General features: G+C 47.4%; 1 protein-coding gene across 1 annotated transcript in view; it reads left to right on the forward strand.

Annotated features, from left to right (window-relative positions):
* Positions 1 to 21,486, forward strand: part of LOC125447911 (anthrax toxin receptor 1-like) — a 149,793-nt gene that overhangs the window by 15,741 nt on the left and 112,566 nt on the right. The window contains exons 2-6 of the mRNA XM_048522695.2: positions 15,440 to 15,511; positions 15,655 to 15,726; positions 17,329 to 17,410; positions 19,189 to 19,222; positions 20,061 to 20,140. Of these exons, the coding sequence (XP_048378652.1) occupies positions 15,440 to 15,511; positions 15,655 to 15,726; positions 17,329 to 17,410; positions 19,189 to 19,222; positions 20,061 to 20,140 (340 nt within the window). The remainder of the gene's footprint in view (positions 1 to 15,439; positions 15,512 to 15,654; positions 15,727 to 17,328; positions 17,411 to 19,188; positions 19,223 to 20,060; positions 20,141 to 21,486) is intronic.

The following is a 21,486-nucleotide window of genomic DNA, read 5'->3' on the forward strand; positions in this document are numbered from 1 at the left end:
CAGTGGGAACTGCCGATGTTGGAGTCAGAGATAACACGGTGTGGAGCTGGATGAACACAGCAGGCCAGGCAGCATCAGAGGGGCAGGAAAGCTGACGTTTCGGGTCGGGACCCTTCTTCGGAAGGAAGTGAGGAAGTGAATTTCTGAAGAAGGGTCCAGGCCCGAAACGTCAGCTTTCCTGCCCCTCTGATACTGCCTGGCCTGCTGTGTTCATCCAGGTCCACACCTTATCATATCAGAGAAAACACAAAATTGTTTTACAGTGCAGCTTGGAGGATTGTAAATATGACAGGGGCAATTATTCAGTCTGTTTTACAATGGACCTGCTGTGTTACTCAGCGACAGTCATTTGCATCGATAAAATCACAGAACTCAGGCTGCAAGCCAACCGACTCGGCCCGCTGTGGCCCATTCCAAATTAATGGGGCTCATTCAGCACTGCCATGCCAAAGCGTACGCTGTTCTCAGGAGAGAAACAACCCAATCGCTCCAAATCTCTCAGCAGTGACCAGCATCTTGTCAACAGAAAGCCTTGAAATGAACCACAACTCTTCTCATTGACTGGTGCTGCAGGGTCTCCTCCTATTTCTTCAAGGAGCGTGCGTGTGTGTGCAAGAGTCTGTTTGTCTGTGCGTGTGTTTGAGATAGTGTGTGTGTGGAATGGCTGTCCTATGTGAAGTGTCAGCAACACACATTGTCCCGGGAAATGGCTTCACAATGAGATCTGGTCTTCAATGCAGGTGATGGCAGGGTTCTGAATGGCTCATAGAATCTCACAGTGTGCAAACAGGCCATTCGGCCCAACAAGTCAACACTGCCCTCTGAAGAGCATCCCACCCCAGCTCATTCCCAAACCACTGCCTTTCCCTATGTCTAACCTACGCATCCCTGAACACTACAGGCAATTTAGCACGGCCATTGCAACCTAAGCCACACATCTTTGGACCGTGGGAGGAAACCGGAGCACCCAGAGGAAACCCACGCAGACACAGGGAGAATGTGCAAACTCCACACAGACAGTCGCCCGAGGCTGGAATCGAACCCGGGTCCCTGGCGCTGTGAGGCTGCAGTGCTAACCACGGAGACACTGTGCCAGCACTCCTTCTCGTTCCCCTGTTATCTGTGGTGAATAAAACATTGCTGACAGTGATGGTGGGCTGTAGTTTTAAACATCACTGCACCAGTGATCCTTTAGGGAGGGAAATCTGCCATCATTACCTGGTCTGCCCTAAATGTGACTCCAACTGCCCTCTGGGACACTGGGGATGGGGAATAAAAGATGGCCTGGTCAGCGGTACCCACATCCCGTGAATGAATCAGGTCCCAATCCCAGTCCAGAGATCTGTGGCTGCAGATACGTCACTGAGGGAGTCCTGCCTCTCTCTCAGGGCTGTCATCCAGTCGAGGTGTTGTGCTATGGACGGATGAGGAAGATCTTCACAATACGGTTCAAAGAACAGCAGTGGTCAATATTTATCCCTCAGACCACACTGCTTCACCAACAGGAGAGACCGCTCACTACTCATCCTAATGCCGGTTGCGGGATCTTGCTGTGTACCTCAGCGACATGAGGAGCAGGGCCACTTGCCATTTCTTTGAGTATAAACGCAAGCTCCTGGCTCCACTCTCTTGGGCTGGTTTGTGGTGCAGAGTGACACTAACAGCATGGGTTCAATTCCCATCACTGGTTGATGTTACCTTGAAGGGTTCACTTTCTCCACCTCTCCCCTCGCCTGAGGTGTGCTGACCCTCGGTCCTCTGTCTGTATGCCCCTGGCTGTGATGAGAGGGCAACGCCATGGTCTGGTCAGTCTAGGGCAACTGTAAAGTCAGCTTTGAGATGCAGTCTGCCAGACGGTCTCCTGTCGAACGCAGGATGAGGATTAATGGACATGGACTGGAATACATCTGCTTCCAAAATTAAAGGGAAAACTCCATGCAGGATTTAAGAGAGAGAGAGAGGAAGAGATGCTGTGGAATCACATCAAAGAGCCGCTAAAACAATTTGGAAACCAGGCAAGGATGATGGTGGGAGCCTTCCCTACTGAAGTCTGAGCTGGCTGCAAGTATCTGTGTCATCTTTTAGAATCCAGAGAGTTTGCAACTTGGGGGATGGATTCTTTTGGGCGAAAAAGAGAAGAAAATCTCCTGACACGCGAGAGCAGAGTTGGGAGAATGAGGAAGACACCGTGGGGAATGGTTCTGACAACTGCTTTTGTAAATTTCGGTCCCTTTGCTTGACACACTGGTTCATCGTGGCTTTCTGTGCAGCATCAGTGACTTGCCACTGAAGAAGCCGGTTCCCTGACACCCCTTTATTTACACAGCGGAGAGTGCTTGACACTGGTCCCGCTCCCTTCCAGCCAGCTGGGGACATTAGGAGGGAGGCTGCATAGGCTGGAAGCAGAAGCAAGAGAAAGTAGGGAGGTAGGAATAAGGACAAGGCCTGCGATGAGATGCAAGGGAAGGGACATGGAGAGACAACTAAATGGAAAGGTGCAAGGAAAGAAGGAGGTGGCTGCAGACACGGAATTCTACAGCGAAGAGAAAAGGCCCTTCAGCCCATTGAGTCTGCACCAATCAGACACGACCAGCTCACAATTTGAATCCCATTTACCAGCACGTGGCCTGTCGATGTCTAAGAGATACATGCAGAAGAAGTGGCAACACCCGTTTGGAGAACTGAGCCACCCGGAAAATGGGAGCAGGACTGAAATAGAGAATGGCTATGCAGCTCCCACTCGGAGGAAGAGGGTCTGGCTCCTTCTCCTTGCATCCAGCTTCATTGGAAGAGCGTGGGACAGAGGCTGCGGATCTGCCAGAATGGGGCTGCGCAGGGCAGGTTGTCACTTACCAAGTTAGTGCCCCCTGTCGGGGGGCGCTACTGGAGAACTCCCAGGTCATTCATCAAGTGGGTGAAGGGGTGAGTGTCGGAAATTCCACCAGTAGGGTATCCAGGCAGGAACAGTGCCCGGACATTTTTTCAAAGAGAGCTGAGGAAAGGAAGTTCTTCGCAGTCCCAGCCCTTAACTGACCACAATTCACTTCAGAAAGTTGTAATCTGAGAGAGAGAGAGAGGGAGAGCGTCTCTGTGCCTTCAAAGCATTACTGAAGATTATTTTCATGTATATTCTCTGTGGTTGTGTGGAAGACTGAACACAAGCTGTGCAGGGAGGCAAGGCACGCATTGCAGCACCAGGAATGGGCTATTCAGACCATTGAGTCTGCTCTGCCATTCACTGAGAGCGTGGCTGATCTGATCATCCCCAACTCCACTTTCCTGCCTTTTCCCCATAATCCTTGATTGCCCCTCACACATTAAAAATCTGTCTCTCCCAGCCCCGAATACACCTGATGATCCGGCCTCGAGAGCCCTCTGTGGGACAGAATCCCACTGATTCGTTCCCCTCTGAGAGGGAATATTCCTCCTTATCTCTGTGTGACATGGGTGACCCCTGACTCTGAGATTAGACCCTCTGGTCCCAGACCCTCCCCCACGGGGAAACACCCTCCCCACATTGACCCCATCAAAGCCCCCTCAATATCTTATACGTTGCATAGGTAAGGTCACCACAGATTCCTCGGAAATTTACTCCAAAGCCGGTCCCTCTGTTTCTGTTTGTAATTGTGTGTGTGTGTGTGTGTGTGTGTGTGTGTGTGTGTGTGTGCCTGTGTGTGTGTGAGAGTGTCTGTATGTGTGTGTGTGTATGCGTGTGTGTGTCTGTGTATGTTTTTGCGTGTATGTCTGTGTGTATGTTTTTGCGTGTGTGTCTGTATGTTTTTGCATGTGTGTCTGTGTGTATGTTTTTGTGTGTGTGTCTGTGTGTATGTTTTTGTGTGTGTGTCTGTGTGTATGTTTCTGCATGTGTGTCTGTGTGTATGTTTTTGCGTGTGTCTGTGTGTATGTTTTTGCACGTGTGTGTCTGTGTGTATGTTTTTGCGTGTGTCTGTGTGTATGTTTTTGCGTGTGTCTGTGTGTATGTTTTTGCGTGTGTGTGTCTGTGTGTATGTTTTTGCATGTGTGTGTGTGTCTGTTTTTGCGTGTGTGTCTGTGTGTATGTTTTTGCGCGTGTGTCTGTGTGTATGTTTTTGCGCGCGTGTGTGTATGTTTTTGCCCGTGTGTGTGTATGTTTTTGCGCGCGTGTGTGTATGTTTTTGCGCGTGTGTGTGTATGTTTTTGCGCGTGTGTCTGTATGTTTTTGCGTGAGTGTGTGTATGTTTTTGCGCGTGTGTGTCTGTGTGTGTTTTTGCGTGTGTCTGTGTGTATGTTTTTGCGTGTGTCTGTGTGTATGTTTCTGCGTGTGTGTGTCTGTGTGTATGTTTTTGCATGTGTGTGTGTATGTTTTTGCGCGTGTGTCTGTATGTTTTTGCGTGAGTGTGTGTATGTTTTTGCGCGTGTGTGTCTGTGTGTATGTTTTTGCGTGTGTCTGTGTGTATGTTTTTGCGTGTGTGTGTCTGTGTGTATGTTTTTGCGTGTGTGTGTGTGTCTGTTTTTGCATGTGTGTCTGTGTGTATGGTTTTGCGCGTGTGTCTGTGTGTATGTTTTTGCGCGTGTGTGTATGTTTTTGCCCGTGTGTGTGTATGTTTTTGCGCGCGTGTGTGTATGTTTTTGCGCGTGTGTGTGTATGTTTTTGCGCGTGTGTCTGTATGTTTTTGCGTGAGTGTGTGTATGTTTTTGCGCGTGTGCGTCTGTGTGTTTTTGCATGTGTCTGTGTGTATGTTTTTGCGTGTGTCTGTGTGTATGTTTCTGCGTGTGTGTCTGTGTGTATGTTTTTGCATGTGTGTGTGTATGTTTTTGCATGTGTGTGTGTATGTTTTTGCATGTGTGTGTGTATGTTTTTGCGCGTGTCTGTATGTTTTTGCGTGAGTGTGTGTATGTTTTTGCGCGTGTGTGTCTGTGTGTATGTTTTTGCGTGTGTCTGTGTGTATGTTTTTGTGTGTGTCTGTGTGTATGTTTTTGCGTGTGTGTGTCTGTGTGTATGTTTTTGCGTGTGTGTGTGTCTGTTTTTGCGTGTGTGTCTGTGTGTATGTTTTTGCACATGTGTGTCTGTGTGTATGTTTTTGCGCGTGTGTGTGTATGTTTTTGCGCGTGTGTCTGTATGTTTTTGCGTGAGTGTGTGTATGTTTTTGCGCGTGTGTGTCTGTGTGTATGTTTTTGCGCGTGTGTGTATGTTTTTGCGTGTGTGTGTGTCTGTTTTTGCGTGTGTGTGTCTGTTTTTGCGCATGTGTGTCTGTGTGTATGTTTTTGCACGTGTGCCTGTATGTTTTTGCGCGCGTGTGTGTATGTTTTTGCGCGTGTGTGTCTGTGTGTATGTTTTCGCGCGTGTGTGTCTGTGTGTATGTTTTTGCACGTGTGTGTGTGTATGTTTTTGCGCGTGTGTGTCTGTATGTTTTTGCGCGTGTGTCTGTTTGTATGTTTTTGCGCGTGTGTGTGTCTGTTTTTGCACGTGTGTGTCTGTGTGTATGTTTCTGCGCGTGTGTCTGTGTGTATGTTTCTGCGTGTGTGTGTCTGTGTGTATGTTTTTGCATGTGTGTGTGTATGTTTTTGCATGTGTGCGTGTATGTTTTTGCATGTGTGTGTGTGTATGTTTTTGCGTGTGTGTCTGTGTGTATGTTTTTGCGCTTGTGTGTCTGTGTATGTTTTTGCGCGTGTGTGCGTGTATGTTTTTGCGCGTGTGTGTGTCTGTTTTTGCGTGTGTGTGTCTGTGTGTCTGTTTTTGCGCGTGTGTGTCTGTGCGTATTTTTTGCGCGTGTGTGTGTGCATGTATGTAGCATCTCTATCCATTATGCCCTGACGATACAGGCTATGGGAATTGAAACAGTTACTGTGCACAGAGCACGAGATCAGAGCAGCAGCAATGTCACTCCTTCTCAAGTCAGTCATTCATTTATCCCCAGGCCCTTCCTATACCATACCTTTGATTCAGGTCCCAGTGATATTGCCGGCTGAGGCAGCATTGCCGGTCTGCTCCTCCTTACCCTGCTGAAGCAAACAGTGAGCTGCCTTCTTGATCCACAGCTTCCTCAGTCTGAGACAAAAATTCCACTGCACTCGCTCCATATCAGATACACCCTTCACAACAGGCAGAGACCAAAGTGGTCCATCATAATTTGTGTGCATGAAGTACACACCTGCATCTTCAGTCTTCCACTGGACTCCCAGTGCAAGGAAGGCAAACATTCAAATTTGAATCACATTGAAATCCCTTGGGATGACAATATATTGCGTGCTGAGAGGCTGCTTCCTTCCCTAGGCTGCACTTTCCAAGTCCAGGGGTTGGGATCCTGCATCAAGACCATTTCAGGCAGTGAGAGCTAAGGTGAAATCTCTGGACACAGCAGGCAGTGAGCTGTCAGAATCCTCCACCCACGGCAACTGTAAATATTCTGTAGTGAGTCTGTTCAACACTGTGGCTCAGCAGATTGCTGGGTGAGAAGGAGCCCTGGCTGCGGGAGGCCTGGAGGACAGATTAAAGGCTCTTTTTGGGTGGTACCCAGCCTTGCTCCTGCCTTTCGCTCAGGTATTTAACACTTGTGGGTGGTTTCTTGCTTTGTCTTGCCCTGTCAGCTCAGAAGGTGAGGGACCCTTTCAGACAGTGAGAATGTTGGGTGCAGGCCGGTGGCTTTCTGGGACCACAGAGGAAGTTAATGCCTGTGTATCTAACACAGATGTACCTGAAGATATACCTGTTAATGCTTGTGTAAATGTGGCATCTGCTATCTCATTTATGCTGGGGTTTGGGATAGAACACGGACCGACGAATCACCATTGCATCTTCAAAAAGCGAAGAACAAGAGCAGCCAATGGTCGTGTGTGCAAACAACACTTTGACCAAGTCTGAAAGCTACCTCTCGTTCAACAAAAAGTAGAGATACAACATTTCTGATTGAAGTAACCTCTGCTAACTAGAAGGTCAAGGGCAGCAGATATACGGGAACCCCATCCCCTGCAAGATCCCCTCCAAGCCACTCGCCATCTTGATTTGGAAATGCATCACTGTCCCTTCACTGTCGCTGGATAGAAGTCCTGGAATTCTCTTCCGAACAACACTGAGGGTATGCTAACAGCACGTGGACTGCAGCGATTCGTGAAGGCAGCTCAGAACGAGTTTCTCAAGTGGCAGTTAGGCCTGGTCAGTAAAGCTTGACCAGCCAGCAATGCCCATGTCCCAGGAAAGAGTGACAAAAAGGGAATGTGCTGTGCGAAGCGAACTGCCTTGTTGTTTCAATAACAGCACTGCGGGGAAGTGAAGATTACTCAAATGATGGATCACCTCCACAGCTTTTCACAACGCTGCAATGAGGACACACACTTTGGCCTTTCAGATGGTCATCGGAGAGTACTGCTTCGTATTTCTAAACAAAGGACTTGCTGCCCAGGAGGTTCGGTCCTCAGTTTTCTGGTGGAGCTTGGAGCAGTAACACGGTGGCTCAGAACTCGCCAGAACTGTTCCAAGTTGGATCCACAGAGGGCAAACTATCCCTCCTCTCTTGTGATTTATATGGGCTTGAAAACGATAGCAGTCTATGATTCTCCACAAGCAGACAGCAATGCCTGTAAGCCCCATTCAGAAACAGAAATTGATAGTGTGCCCAGCATGGAACAGTATGATTGCATTGTCCTTGAACAAGGCTCCCATTAATAGCACCATGTCCAGCTGCTGTCATGGAAACTCCCAGAAAAAATAAGTTGCCCCAAACAATGGCCCCCTTTCTTATCCTGGTCAAGAAAGAAAGGCCAGACTGTTCTGAGAGGGATGCATTGAAATGGGGCAAAAGATGGTTTCCTTTAGCTGTGGGAAGACAGATGAAGATTGGTGAATTGAGACAAAGACTAGATAATTAGCCCCATAAATCTATGCTTGACTTTTGTTGAGTGGTGGATTGTAGTGTGAAAAACAAAACTTACAGCCATAATAATTGGTGTGAACTTTGCAATAGTTACTGATTGTATCAGGTCCAGTGAGATGCTTTTGCATTATCAGCTGGACGTGTGGATGGAACAACTGGAATGAAAAGCACCCTTGGTGCCTTTGGAGAGAACTGGCTAAAGCAGGCCCAGGTGGAATTCCATCTTTACCCCTCCGAGCTGACCTGCCTCTCTCCCTGCCTTCCCCTCACTTTTCATGTCATTGCACTGCCTGGGTTTGGCTATACCTGTGAACTGCACCAGCAATGTTTCTGAAGGAGTTGGCAAAAGCTAAAGGCAGAAAGTAACACAGGCAGTCTCACGGCGGCCAAAAAAATCCATGTAACAGCATTCCTTCTTCAACAAAAGAGAGAAAGTCAAAGAAAATGAGAGTACCAGTGTAGTAGTGTGATGTCTACGCATGCAGCGTAACCATTCACAGAGATGTCTGGAGGGGACATCTTACTTGGAGCCCTGCACACCCAGTGAGCTGAAGTCACATGCCCATTAGCTGCCCGTTAAGGAAGGATACAATTCTGCTAACTCTCCAACACTGTCCAATGTTAACTGTTTCTGGGTGCTGATGTTGTGGTAGTCCTTGCTCCTGGGTATATAGCAGATCAAGCAGCTAAGGGGAGAGGACGTGATGACCTCATGTTTTTACCACTCGACTAGATTCTTTTTGTGGAAACTCAGCTAACGTTCTGGGGACCTGGGTTCAAATCCCATCATAGCAGATGGTAGAATTTTAATTCAATTAAAAAATGATCCGGCATGAAGAATCCATTGTTGATTGTCAGCAGGGGGAAACCCATTCGGCTCACTAATTTCCTTCAGGGAAGGAAATTGACCATTCTCATCTAGTCTGGCCTACGTGTGACTGCAGATCCACAGGTGGTTGACTTCTATTCTGCCCTCTGAAATGGTCCAGCAAGCCATTCAGTCCAATGGCTATTAGGGATGGGTAATAATTTCAGTAACGCCCACATCCCACAAGTGAAAAATAGTGGTTGGTATTGTCAGAGAGGGACTAATTTTGAAAATGAGAGCTCTTGATTAACCTTGGATTATTCACTTACTGCCATTGGAAATATCATAGTCAGCACGGTTTTCTATAGTCAGCACGGTTTTTATAGTCAGCATGGTTTTGTATAGTCAGCACGGTTTTGTATAGTCAGCACGGTTTTTATAGTCAGCATGGTTTTGTATAGTCAGCACGGTTTTGTATAGTCAGCACGGTTTTTATAGTCAGCACGGTTTTGTGAAGGGAAGGTCGTGCCTCACAAACCTTATTGAGTTTTTTGAGAAGGAGACCAAACAGGTAGATGACAGTAAACCGGTTGATGTGGTGTATATGGATTTCAGCAAGGCGTTCGATAAGGTTCCCCACAATAGGCTATTGTACAAAATGCGGAGGAATGGAATTGTGGGAGATATAGCAGTTTGGGTCGGAAATTGGCTTGCTGAAAGAAGGCAAAGGGTGGTAGTTGATGGGAAATGTTCATCCTGGAGACCAGTTACTAGTGGTGTACCGCAAGGGTCGGTGTTGGGTCCACTGCTGTTTGTCATTTTTATAAATGACCTGGATGAGGGCGTAGAAGGATGGGTTAGTAAATTTGCAGATGACACTCAGGTCGGTGGAGTTGTGGATAGTGACGAAGGATGCTGTAGGTTGCAGAGAGACATAGATAAGCTGCAGAGCTGGGCTGAGAGGTGGCAAATGGAGTTTAATGCAGACAAGTGTGAGGTGATGCACTTTGGTAGGAGTAACCGGAAGGCAAAGTACAGGGCTAATGGTAACATTCTTAGTACTGTAGATGAGCAGAGAGATCTCGGTGTCCATGTACACAGATCCTTGAAAGTTGCCACCCAGGTTGACAGGGCTGTTAAGAAGGCGTACAGTGTTTTTGCTTTTATTAATAGCGGGATCAAGTTCCGGAACAATGAGGTTATGGTGAAGCTGTACAAAACTCTGGTGCGGCTGCACTTGGAGTATTGTGTACAGTTCTGGTCACTGCATTATAAGAAGGACGTGGAAGCTTTGGGAAGGGTGCAGAGGAGATTTATGAGGATGTTGCCTGGTCTGGAGGGAAGGTCTTACAAGGAACGGCTGAGGGACTTGAGGCTGTTTTCATTAGAACGAAGAAGGTTGAGAGGTGACTTAATTGAAACATATAAAATAATCAGAGGGTTAGATAGGGTGGATAGGGAGAGCCTTTTTCCTAGGATGGTGATGGCGAGCACGAGGGGGCATAGCTTTAAATTGAGGGGCGAAAGATATAGGACAGATGTCAGAGGTAGTTTCTTTACTCAGAGAGTAGTAAGGGAATGGAACGCTTTGCCTGCAACGGTAGTAGATTCGCCAACTTTAGGTACATTTAAGTCGTCATTGGACAAGCATATGGATGTACATGGAATAGTGTAGGTTAGATGGGCTTGAGATCGGTATGACGGGTCGGCACAACATCGAGGGCTGAAGGGCCTGTACTGTGCTGTAATGTTCTATGTTATGTTCAATGTTATCATGCAGTACATATCAAAATTCTGTATGTGAACTTCTACCAAACCAAATGCATTTGAAGCAACATTGCTGGGCATTCAGTCATGCATATTCTCCAATGACCATTGCCAATTCACTTCAAAGAGTCATTCTACTTTTGAATGAAGGTGATGATTGGCCTAGCCATTTGGAGATTTAAAGCAAGAGAGAAAAAAAACCATGTTGTCGGATGAAAACAGCATTTCGTTTGATTTTAGTGCTTTACATTGCAATTATTATTGCTCCTTGTGGAGATATCACTGATAAATTTGACAATGTCAGCTAAAATGCTCTGCAGTTTGACACAAAATACATAATATGAAGCTTCCCTTAGACTTCTGGATAAACTCAGGGCAGCGAGTCACAGTCAGATCAAGGGTGCATTTGAAACAGCTACAGAGGCAAAGTGAGGACATGCCATAGGACATCAGTCCAAAAATATTCCAACTGCACCACACTGCATTGTGAAATTTTCTTTCTTCTTGAATTATTTTCCCGTCTGTGTAGTGACTTCCCAGCTCCTCCAGCACTGCACTTGCCTGTGGCAACAAGGCATAATTTCTGCTTTGGGAAAGGTCTCTGTTAAACTTGAACAGCTTCAATGTCAAAACGAGGCTGGTTTCCTCTCTTGGATTAACCTTGTTGTCTAAGCAAAACACCAGTTCCCATCTTCATCTCCTTTCCCTCTTCCTGGTCACATTCAGACTCACCCACAACACAACCCTGCCACAGGACCAGCTGTTATAAGTTCCCTTGAGTTCAGTTCAACTGGTCCATACCAGACCATGCCCTGCCTCCACCCTCAAACATTGCACAAGGTTACCCATAGTCTTTCTTTGCCTTAAATACTCTTTAACAAGCCAATCAGTAACGATACAAGCAATTTGCTTTACTCAGATTGCATCGCATTTGTTGACAAAGTTGCTTGTTCTGAAAGTAGTTTTCAGTGCATCTCCCAGTGTAACTCTCAACATGACTGAAATGAGACGGCTCTTCAAATGTAGTCGGCATGTTTTTAAGTTTTGGATACCCTAGCACTGTAAAACCTACCTCGTTGAATTTCCAACTATCCAACCATGTTCCGAAATAAGATGAGAGTGAAAGAGGCCACTCGGTCCATCATAACTGCACCAGCTCTCTGCTGAGCATTCCACTCCATGCCATTTGTTATGATCCTGAAGCACTCCCTAAATTTAGAGGTTTTACACAGAAAAAGCCTGGGAACCCACTGAGCAAATAAAGCCACGAGATTCCACAGTTTTGAACAAACAGAAAAACCTCCCTGCGCAACATTGGGACAGGGATGCAATCTGAATTACGAACTCCTAACACTTTTAGGCCCAGAGTTAACATAATGTTACCTGGGTGACAGACTGTGCTTAAACACTATACAGTACGCATTAAGTAGCAAATGAGATCATATTTCTTCACACTCTCCAACAGAGTGGGTCATCAAAACTTTACCGGGGGTTAAAATTCTTCACTTTGCTGTTCTTACCTTGAAGCCCCCTCTCAAGAGGCATGCTGTTGTGGACGACTCAACAGCTGCTTATGTTCCAGTCAATCACATTCTTCCCCTGGATTAATATTCCTCTACTCTGAAACTGCTTTCCAGTACTCATTAACAAGCATTAGTGCAGCTCTTCACCGACAGCGAGCTTCACCAAAACAAGGTGTCCCTGGGTTTTCCCTGAGACTTAATTTTACTCAGTTGTATTAATCAAATATTATTTATGGGTCTTTCAATCACTCAGCTGCACTGATGCATAAACCTCACGATTTCCTCCTAAGCATTTTATAGCTTCCTGGAGCACAGAGTCAGCGACCTTCCCACGTTTTTCAGTTCCCCACAACTCCTGACTCCCACTCTCAGCTGTTTGCTCATTCCTAGAAGTTCTTCCTGAACTCATTCTAACAGTGAACCTGTCCGCTCTTGGTGACTTGGTTCCCCCAGGACAGTGATAAACCAGCACTTCTAACATGGAGTCTTTGCCTCTCAATCTCTCTCGAACCTTCGGCGGCCTTGGAACTGCTTTTTTTGCTGACTCTGAACTGTCCTCAGTGACCCACTGAAACCCTTACATGTGCAACCCTTACAACCCTTGTGCAGGGCAGAACGGCATGTTACTCTTTGGCAGAACGCTGGCTTTCAGTTTCAGTACTGGCAAGGTTTTGGCACACTGTTCTGAGGAAGGGTCACTGGACCCGAAATGTTAACTCGGCTTTCTCTCCACAGCTGCTGCCAGGGCTGGGGCATTTCTCCAACACTTTCTGTTTTTGCTTCTGATTTCCAGCATCCACGGTTCATTGGGTTTTTTTTTACAACACCTTTTCCCACACTCACCCCAAAGCCCTGGACACTGACTCTATGCAATTAATCATTGAAAGCCCACCCTTGAAAAATTATCTCTGACTGCAGATCACTTGGAGGCAGTGGTCTGAACCCTGACTACTCACGGTTTGAAAATTAGTTGCTTCTCACCTCGTATTTTCATTTTTATTTAATGTCATTTCAAACTCGTGTGCTCTGGTTCTCAATCCATTTAAGAGTGGGAACAGTTACTGCCCATCTGCCCTGCCCTGACCTCTCATGCTCTTGGAGCAGATTTCCTCTCAGATTTCTTCTCCCCAGTAGAAATAGTGGAGAACTCTCATAGCTCGGGCTTCTTGTCAGTGCAGGAAATGAAATGGAGAACTGCGAGTACCGCAAATCTGAAACAAAGGTAGATCTTGCTGGAGAAACTCAGCAGGTCTGGCAGCATCTGTGCAGAGACAAAGCGCTTCTCTGCACAGATTTCTCCTGAAATTCCTGTTTTTGTATCCGTACCAGAAATCTCTTCTGTGCACTCGCATCTTCCCAACCTGCTGCCTAAGAGGTGGGCACAGTTGTGCAGCTGAGGTCTCATTGTCTCCGATCTGGGAAATTTCCTCTCCATGCCTTGCTGTCTCTCTATCTCTCTCTGCCTCTGAGGTGACCCTTCTAACACATCTCTCTCTGTCCAAACTCATGGTCAACTGCGCTAGCATCTCTGTCAAATGTGGCTGGGGTTTGATCGGACGTGTATGGAATGCTTTGGGATGTTTGATGAGATTGAAGCTGATATACATTGCTGCCATGTGTTGTAACAACACTCAAGATACTTGACACCACGCAGGGCAAAGCAGTGAACCTAACTGTCCTGGCTACTGAAGGCCCAGGGACCCTGTAGCTGCCCTCAATACCATTGAAAGCACATACACCAGTCATTGGTGAAGGTTACCAATAGAAACTAAGTGGCAATTTGCTTCAAGAGAAAGTCAGATGATGTCGTGTGTACTCTATACTTCCTACCAAACTGCTTAGCCTCACACTTTCCCACATTGTATTCCCTCTGCCACTTCTTTGCCCACTCTCCGAGCCTGTCCAAGTCCTTCTGCAGCCTCCCGGCTTCCTCAAAACTACCCTCCTCGACCTATCTGTGTATCACCCACAAACTTAGCGACAATGCTGTCAGTTCCTTCGTCCAGGTCATTAATGTATAACGTGAAAAGTTGTGGTCCCTACACTGACCCCTGTAGAAATCCACCCACCACCTGCTGCCATCCTGAAAAACACCACTTTATCCCCACTCTCTGCCTTGTCATCTTACCTACAGTGTGGAAAAAGGCTCTTCGGCCCAACAAGTCCGTACTGACCCTTGGCATCCAACCAGACTCATCCCCCTATAACCCACTGAATCTACACATCACTGAACACTACGAGCAATTTAGTATGGCCAATCTACCCAGCCTGCACACCTTGGGCTGTGGGAGGAAACCGGAGCACCCAGAGGAAGCCCACACAGACACGGGGAGAATGTATAAACTCCACACAGACAATCACCCAAGAGTGGAATTGAACGCAGGTCCCTGGCACTGTGACGCAGCAGTGCTAACCACTGAGTCACTGTGCCAGCCTTTAGGCCAATCCTCCATCCATACCAGCACATTTCCCCTAACACCATGGGCCCTTATCTTATTTAGCAGCCTCCTGTGTGGCACCTCGTCAAAGGCCTTCTGGAAATCCAAATCAATCACATCCACTGGCTCCCCCTTGTCTAACTTACTCATCAGCTTCTCAAAGAATTCTAACAGATTGGTCAGGCATGACCTCCCTTTCTCCAAGCCCTGTTGACTCAGCCCCATTATACTGTGCAATAGTACAGCACTGTTGACCATCTTTCAGCCAGTTTCTTGACTATAACTGGGTTTTCACTCCCCACTGCCATTCCAGAAGCTAAACTGGTTAGATTTCGTGAGGGGCTTTGTCAAAAGATTTTTGGTCGGTGTTCTTAGTTCTCAGTTCCTGGAACAGGTCAAGGAAATGTTAATCAGGCAGAAGAGCAATGTTCTATTGGGCCAGTGAGTCCACAAGTGAAGGTTACTGGAGTTCAGTAGGATGATGGGAGAATGTGACAGAAACCTGTGAAATTCTAACAGAGTTGGACAGGGTAAATATAAAGAGATGTACCTGATGACCAGAGAGTCCACAGCCACGGGTCACAATCTAAGGACACTTGGATCTGAGATGAAGAGAATCACCCTGAGGGTGGGGAGCCTGTGGAATTCTCTTCACAGAAAGCAGTTGAGGCCAAAACATGGAATATTTTCAAGATGGAATGTGTATGGTTCTTAGGGCTAAAGGATCAAAGGGCTTTGGGGAAAGCAGGAACAGGGGACCAAGTTAGAGGATCAGACTACATTGAATAGCAGAGCAGGTTCAAAGGGCTGAATGGCCTAGCTTCTATTTTCTGTGTTTACAGATGACATTCAGTCTTCCCCTCGATAATTAATCCCATAACTTGACAGTGAGTGGAAAGAAGATTAATGGATGACAGATGAAGCCTGATGTGCCAAATGTTACTTTTGCGCAGATCACTTTGAAATGTCCTTTAAAGAAAGAAATGATAAATAATGAATTCTTAAAGAATGTGTCTGGAAGACTAATCAGTGAATCTGAATATGTCCTTACAGGTCGGGGAGTGTTCAACATCACTGGAATGAAATATTCTTCTTTGTCGATCATCTAGCTCACAAGTTCATCAGGTAAAATACCTTTGCTGTGTTTCTCCATCATATCCCCCTTTCGAGAGAAATCCACCTCCTCACACACTGCATTGTAACGTGTTTTGTTTGGGGTCCTGCTGAGGTACCAGAAAGAGATGACCGACCGCTTTGTTCTTTTCCAGCCCCCAACTGAGAATGTCTTTTATCGTCTTCTCGACCAGAGGGACCACACTTATGACCTTAACTGAGGACAGGTGAGCTGTATCCACAATATTCTTCTGTAAAGGCTTCCAACAGTCTGCAGAATGTGGGCACTCCCAAACAATGCCATTTGGGCTGGAGTTTCTCTGCTGTCCCTTCCCAATTTTGTCTCTCTCCATCCCCATGCCCCCACTCCCATGTCTTCAACCACAAACCTGCAACCTATTGCCCAACTGAGATTTTTTTAAATTCAACTCCCTTGGGTGACATTATCCAATTCCGTTTCGAGAGTCGGAAGGTGCTGACTGAGGATCCTTGGTGAATTTCTGCAGTGCATATTGTAGATAGTACACACTGCTGCTACTGAGTGTCAGTGGAGGAGCGAGTGGATGTTGAAGATCTGTGCTTATACTTGGCTTCAGCCTCCATCCATATGTTCTCATTTAAGACTGCCTTCTGAACTCCCTAATTCATTCTACCTCACTTTTTTGTCAAGCTTGCTCATCGATGCCAGCTGCCCCATTCCCTTTGAACACTCCCCGATTGTGAGAGGTTGTGCATTGTCATCACTGGTTCTGAATCTGCATTGAATTTCTGGGTGACTGTTTTATTTGCCTGGCCAGAAGTGTTTGCATTCTCTCTGGGCCTATTTGATCACCCCTCCGCTCAGCCTTGCTTTTTTTTAAAGACAAACAGGCTTGGATTTTGATTTGTTTTGATTTATTATCATCACATGTACAGTGAAAAGTATTGTTTTGTGTGCTAACCAGACAAATCATCCCTTATATAAGTACATCGGGGAAATAGAACAGAATGCAGAATATGAGATAATGGCAACAGAAAAGGATCAACTCTAATATGTTATAAGTCTGATAACAGCAGCGAAGAAGCTGTTCTTGAATCTGTTGGTTTGTGTTTTCATACTTATGTAACTTCTGCCTGATGCTTGAGTGCTTGTGCTCAACATTTTTCAACTGCTGGACCCATTTTTTTTGGCAGAAATGCATGAAATCAAATTTAATGTTTTTCAAGCAAATCATAGCAGCCCTACAGTGTGGGAACAGACCATTCAGCCCACATTGACCCTCCAAAGAGCATCCCACCCAGACCCACCACTCCACCCTGTCACTCTAACCCTGCATTTCCATCTAACCTTCACGTCTTTGGACAATGGAAGGAAGCTGGAGCACATCCATGCAGACATGAGGAGTATGTGCAAGCTCCACACTGAGAGTTGCCCAAGGACAGAATCGAACAAGGCCCCGTGGCTTTGGAAGGCAGTGGTGCTAACCGCTAGAGTGTTACCTGGTGTTACTTCACCCTCACCCCATTGTGTGAGATCACGGCCTCAAAATCCAAGCTTTGGGAACATTTGGTTACCACCAAATATCCTTTAGCTGTCCTTCGAACATATTCCCTTCCAGTGAAGTAGGAACAGATTTCAGCCATTAAATGTTAGCCTGTGGAGAGATCATTGCAGCAGAGTGAAATTCGTCGCACCAGTAACCCCCTGGAGAACAAAGTTAAAAGTGTCCAAGAAACACCCCTTTGAAACCCACCCCCTGAGGTGATGTTTCTTCTGAGGTGGTGAGAACAGTCCTGAAACCCCTCACCTCTTTTCAATCCTTATTTTTTTTCTTGTTTTGTTTCAAAAGGGAACGAATTCGCAAAGGACTGGAGGAGCTACAGATGGTGCAGCCTGGCGGTGACACGTACATGCATGAGGGTTTTGAGAGGGTACAGTTACCACGTGTGTTGTTTTATTTCAAACGGGAAAGCTGGTGTGGGCGCTGGGGGAGGTAACATTCCTGGAGAGTGAGCAAACTTCCCGGCGGGTAATTCCAGATGGTTTTGGAAAGGGGATGTGGTCACTGAGAACAGTGCATGTGATGAGCAAAACAAGGCAAAAGAAATCTCTGCTGCACTTTAGTACAGCTCAACACAGTCACCAGACAAATGTGTGGGATGTGGGGGTTCGGTCACCCCAGTCAAAAGCCACCCTGAAAGGCAGGGCTCAGTTTGTGAGCAGCAAGGTCTCAAATACCTGGTTTTGCAGGGACTCTGGTCCGTCTGATCCAGATCTATCTCTGGTCCCATCCTGTGCTCTGAACAGCAGTGTTTTTCTCCACCCTCTATTCATTCAGGGGATGAGGGTGTTGCTGGCCAGGCAGCATCTATTGCCCCATCCCTAATTGCCCAGAGGGAGTTAAGAGTCAACCACATTGCTGTGGGTCTGGGGTCACCTGTAGGCCAGACCACCTAAGGATGGCAGCTTCCTTCCTTAAAGTGCATTAGTGAACCAGAGGGCAATTTTCCTGACAATTGACAATGGATTCGTGGTCATCGTTAGACCCTTAATTTCAGATTTTTTTTACCATTGAATTCAAATTCCACCGTCTGCCACAGTGGGATTGGAACCCTGGTCAACAGACCTTTATCTGGGTCTCTGGATTAACAGTCCAGCCACAATACCACTAAGCCATCGCCTCCCCAAGCTGTGCTACAAGGACCAGAAGAACTGAGAGCATGCGTAAGCCATTCTAGCCTGCTCTGCCATTCGATCACATGGTGGCTAATCGGATATCCTCAAATTCACTTTCCTGCCTTATCCCTTGATCCTGTTCCTAATTAAAAACCTGTCTTTCTCAGCCTTCAGTATATTTTTCCGGGTGAACAGGTCTGAGATCTTACAGTCATGGTGAAGTTTACAGGATGATTGAAGCTGGGAACTAAATATTGCGGACTTTGGGACCTCTTGAAAGGACAGGGGGGAAGCAAAGGGTGGTGATGGGTTGGCGTTGTTGGTATGAGGTAGAATGAGGAGGACTAACACAACTGATCTTGAACTGGAAGACGTAGCGTGTATCCAGGTGGATGTAAGGAAGAGCCCAGGGGTTCAGAAGCGGTCAGTAAACCCGGGAACTGTTTGATGGGACAGAGCACACACACTCATTCCTCTGATGATACAATTTCGCGAGTGGCCAGCTTGTTAGAAACAGGTTTTAAAACAAAAAATCTCAGACGCGCAAGTTTTTGCCCATGGATCTCGGTCGTAGTTGCATTCGTGATTGGTGGCTTTGAGGATTGACTGCAAACCAGGAGTTAATGATGGTGTGTAGCAAAGGCAGTGCAGTGAAACCTGGGTGACTCTAATCTTCAAGATAATAAAATGTGAGGCTGGATGAACACAGCAGGCCAAGCAGCATCTCAGGAGCACAAAAGCTGACGTTTCGGGCCTAGACCCTTCATCAGAGAGGGGGATGAAGGGTCTAGGCCCGAAACGTCAGCTTTTGTGCTCCTGAGATGCTGCTGCACCTGCTGTGTTCATCCAGCCTCACATTTTATTATCTTGGATTCTCCAGCATCTGCAGTTCCCATTATCTCTGACTCTAATCTTCATCCAGATTGCAATTCAGCCTCAGGGCTAACCCTGCAGACAGCCTGCGGAATAAACATCTCCTGATTCTGACTGAGCGTGAGGGCCCCGGGTTTGAACCGTGTTTCATTTCTTACAGGCCAGCGAACAGATCTACTACTCCAGTGCTGAGGGTGAGTTAGATCATCACCGGGCGATACGGACACTGACCTTTACCGGACTGGCGGCTCGCAGTTCCTTCACCACCAGCCGCTTCAGCCAACAACAACTTGCACTGATATGGCACCCTCAGCGTCGCAAAGCATCCCAAACCGCCGCACAGCGCGACGCTGAGCTGCAGAAAGACACCTCCCCGAGCGTCCTCCCGAAGGCGAAATGTAGATTTTAAGGAGCATTTTCTCAAGGGCACAGATAAATCGGTGCAGAAGGAGGCCATTCAGCCCGTCAAACCTGCTCCTGCCATGCGATAGGATCGTGGCTGATCATCCGACTGCTCGGGCAGATCAATCAGGATCTTTTATCCACCAGCAGAGTGGGCCCGAGGGGCCGATCGGCCTACTTCTGCTTGTTACTGGTTTGTTTTGTGAGCAGCGAGGATATTTCGAGCGCAGTCTGGTGCTTATTTGGAGCTGGGGTGGGGGAGAGAGGGAGAGAGAAACACACCAGTGACCCTCCTTCAGAACAGAAGCCGCCGGCAGACCTGCTGAGTTTCTCCAGCGACTTCTGCTTCTGAGCCGGAGCTGAAACTCCGTTCTCCTCCGATGACTGTCACCTTTTGCGGGAATTTCCTGTGCTGTTCGCCCCCGTACGCAGCAGTCTGCCCTTAGCACTGCGGCCGCCAGCCTTCCATTGCAAGGCTGCTGGAGAAACTCACAGCTCGAAGGGCCGCAGAGAAAGACCATTACCAGCAGCTCAAGGGAAGGGGGTGCGGGGGGATGCGGTCACTGGTTTTTATTGTGTTTTTGCTTTGAGAGGGCTCCTGAAGTAATTGAGTCCTGTCTGACCCTGCAGGTTACAGGACTGCTAGTGTCATTATTGCCCTGACCGACGGTGAACTGATGGAGAACCTTTTCTACTACGCAGAGAGAGAGGTGAGATGTCAAATTCTGCTGAGTGGCTAAATCGCTTGTGTTGGGGGGCTCTGGGGAAGCATGTGCTCAAAATGTGCTTCAAGAAACGAGTGGAAAACCCGCAGTCAACCGGTAGGAGCGGGCAGGAATGATTACAACTTCACCCTCCTTTCTCAAATCTTTGTTTGGGCTCTGGATCACTGGAGTTGACTGGGAGTGGCATGGTTTGTGACCTTAGGTTAGTAGCATCCCCGACAGTGCAGGGAGAGGCCGGTTAAGACTGACCCTGTAGCCCTGCATTATCCCCATGGCTAACCCACACACTACGGGCAATTTAGCACAACCTGCACATCTTTGGACTGTGGGAGGAAACTGGAGCACCTGGCAGAGACACGCGGAGAATGTGCAAATTCCCCACACAGACAGTCGCCCGAAGCTGGAATCGAACCCTGGTCCCTGGCGCTGTGAGGCAGCAGTGCTAAACACTGAGCCACTGCACTGCCAGGTTGCCCTGGTCCTACTTTTGTTTGCCAATGACATTTTCTGAGCTGCTGGTTGAGTCCAGCCAGTTGTCCCTGCTGTCAGCAAGGCCTGTCCCAAGGTAAGCTGCGGTTTCTGGCCATCCCCTGCCCCTCTGGAAGGGAATATCTGTCAATGTGAGAGATCTTATCAAGACTGGGAGCATTGAAACTGTGACCTGGCATCTCCTTCTGGTCAGCTGGCTTTGTCTGCACTTTACCCGAGAAACAGGCCACCCCTTTCAGTTGAATCCTGCCCTTTGCGGTTTACCTCACCGTCCCTGAAATGTTTATCGCTGTGATTTGACTGAGCTGCAAGCTGTTGGAACTGTGCCTGGAGATGGGGTATGGGTCTACGACACTGCAGCAGAAGGAGATCCCTGACTGATGACCATGGACTAGGTTCTCCCAGACATGGATCACCATGTGCACTGCGGTGATTTCCTGTCCCTTTGTTAGCCCCTGCCGTTTCCAACAGTGGCCATTGCTTGGACAAATCAGGGAATGATATTCTGTGCGTTCAAAAGGCTCCATCAGGATACATTCCTTTCAGCAGAAGTTGGAATGACTAGGAGATTTCCAGTGCACACTGCGGTGCTGGAGACCTGAAACAAAGAATTAGAAAAGATAGTGACAAGTGAGTGAGCAGGAGAGGGGGCTTCTGTGGAGAGGAGGAATGGGGCAAATGTTTCATTTCCATGAGCTTAACCAGAGGTGGGACAATTTTGGAAAGCTGCAGATGTTTAGAGACTCCAAGAGTGGGAGAATGGAAAACAGGGAAGTCTGTGACTGGGTGAAAGACGAGGCACGTGCGGTGATGAAGGAGATGGTGGGCTAGGGGAAAGAAGT

The sequence above is a fragment of the Stegostoma tigrinum genome, chromosome 40 (assembly GCF_030684315.1).
Source record: "Stegostoma tigrinum isolate sSteTig4 chromosome 40, sSteTig4.hap1, whole genome shotgun sequence".
Classification (NCBI taxonomy): Eukaryota; Metazoa; Chordata; class Chondrichthyes; order Orectolobiformes; family Stegostomatidae; genus Stegostoma; species Stegostoma tigrinum.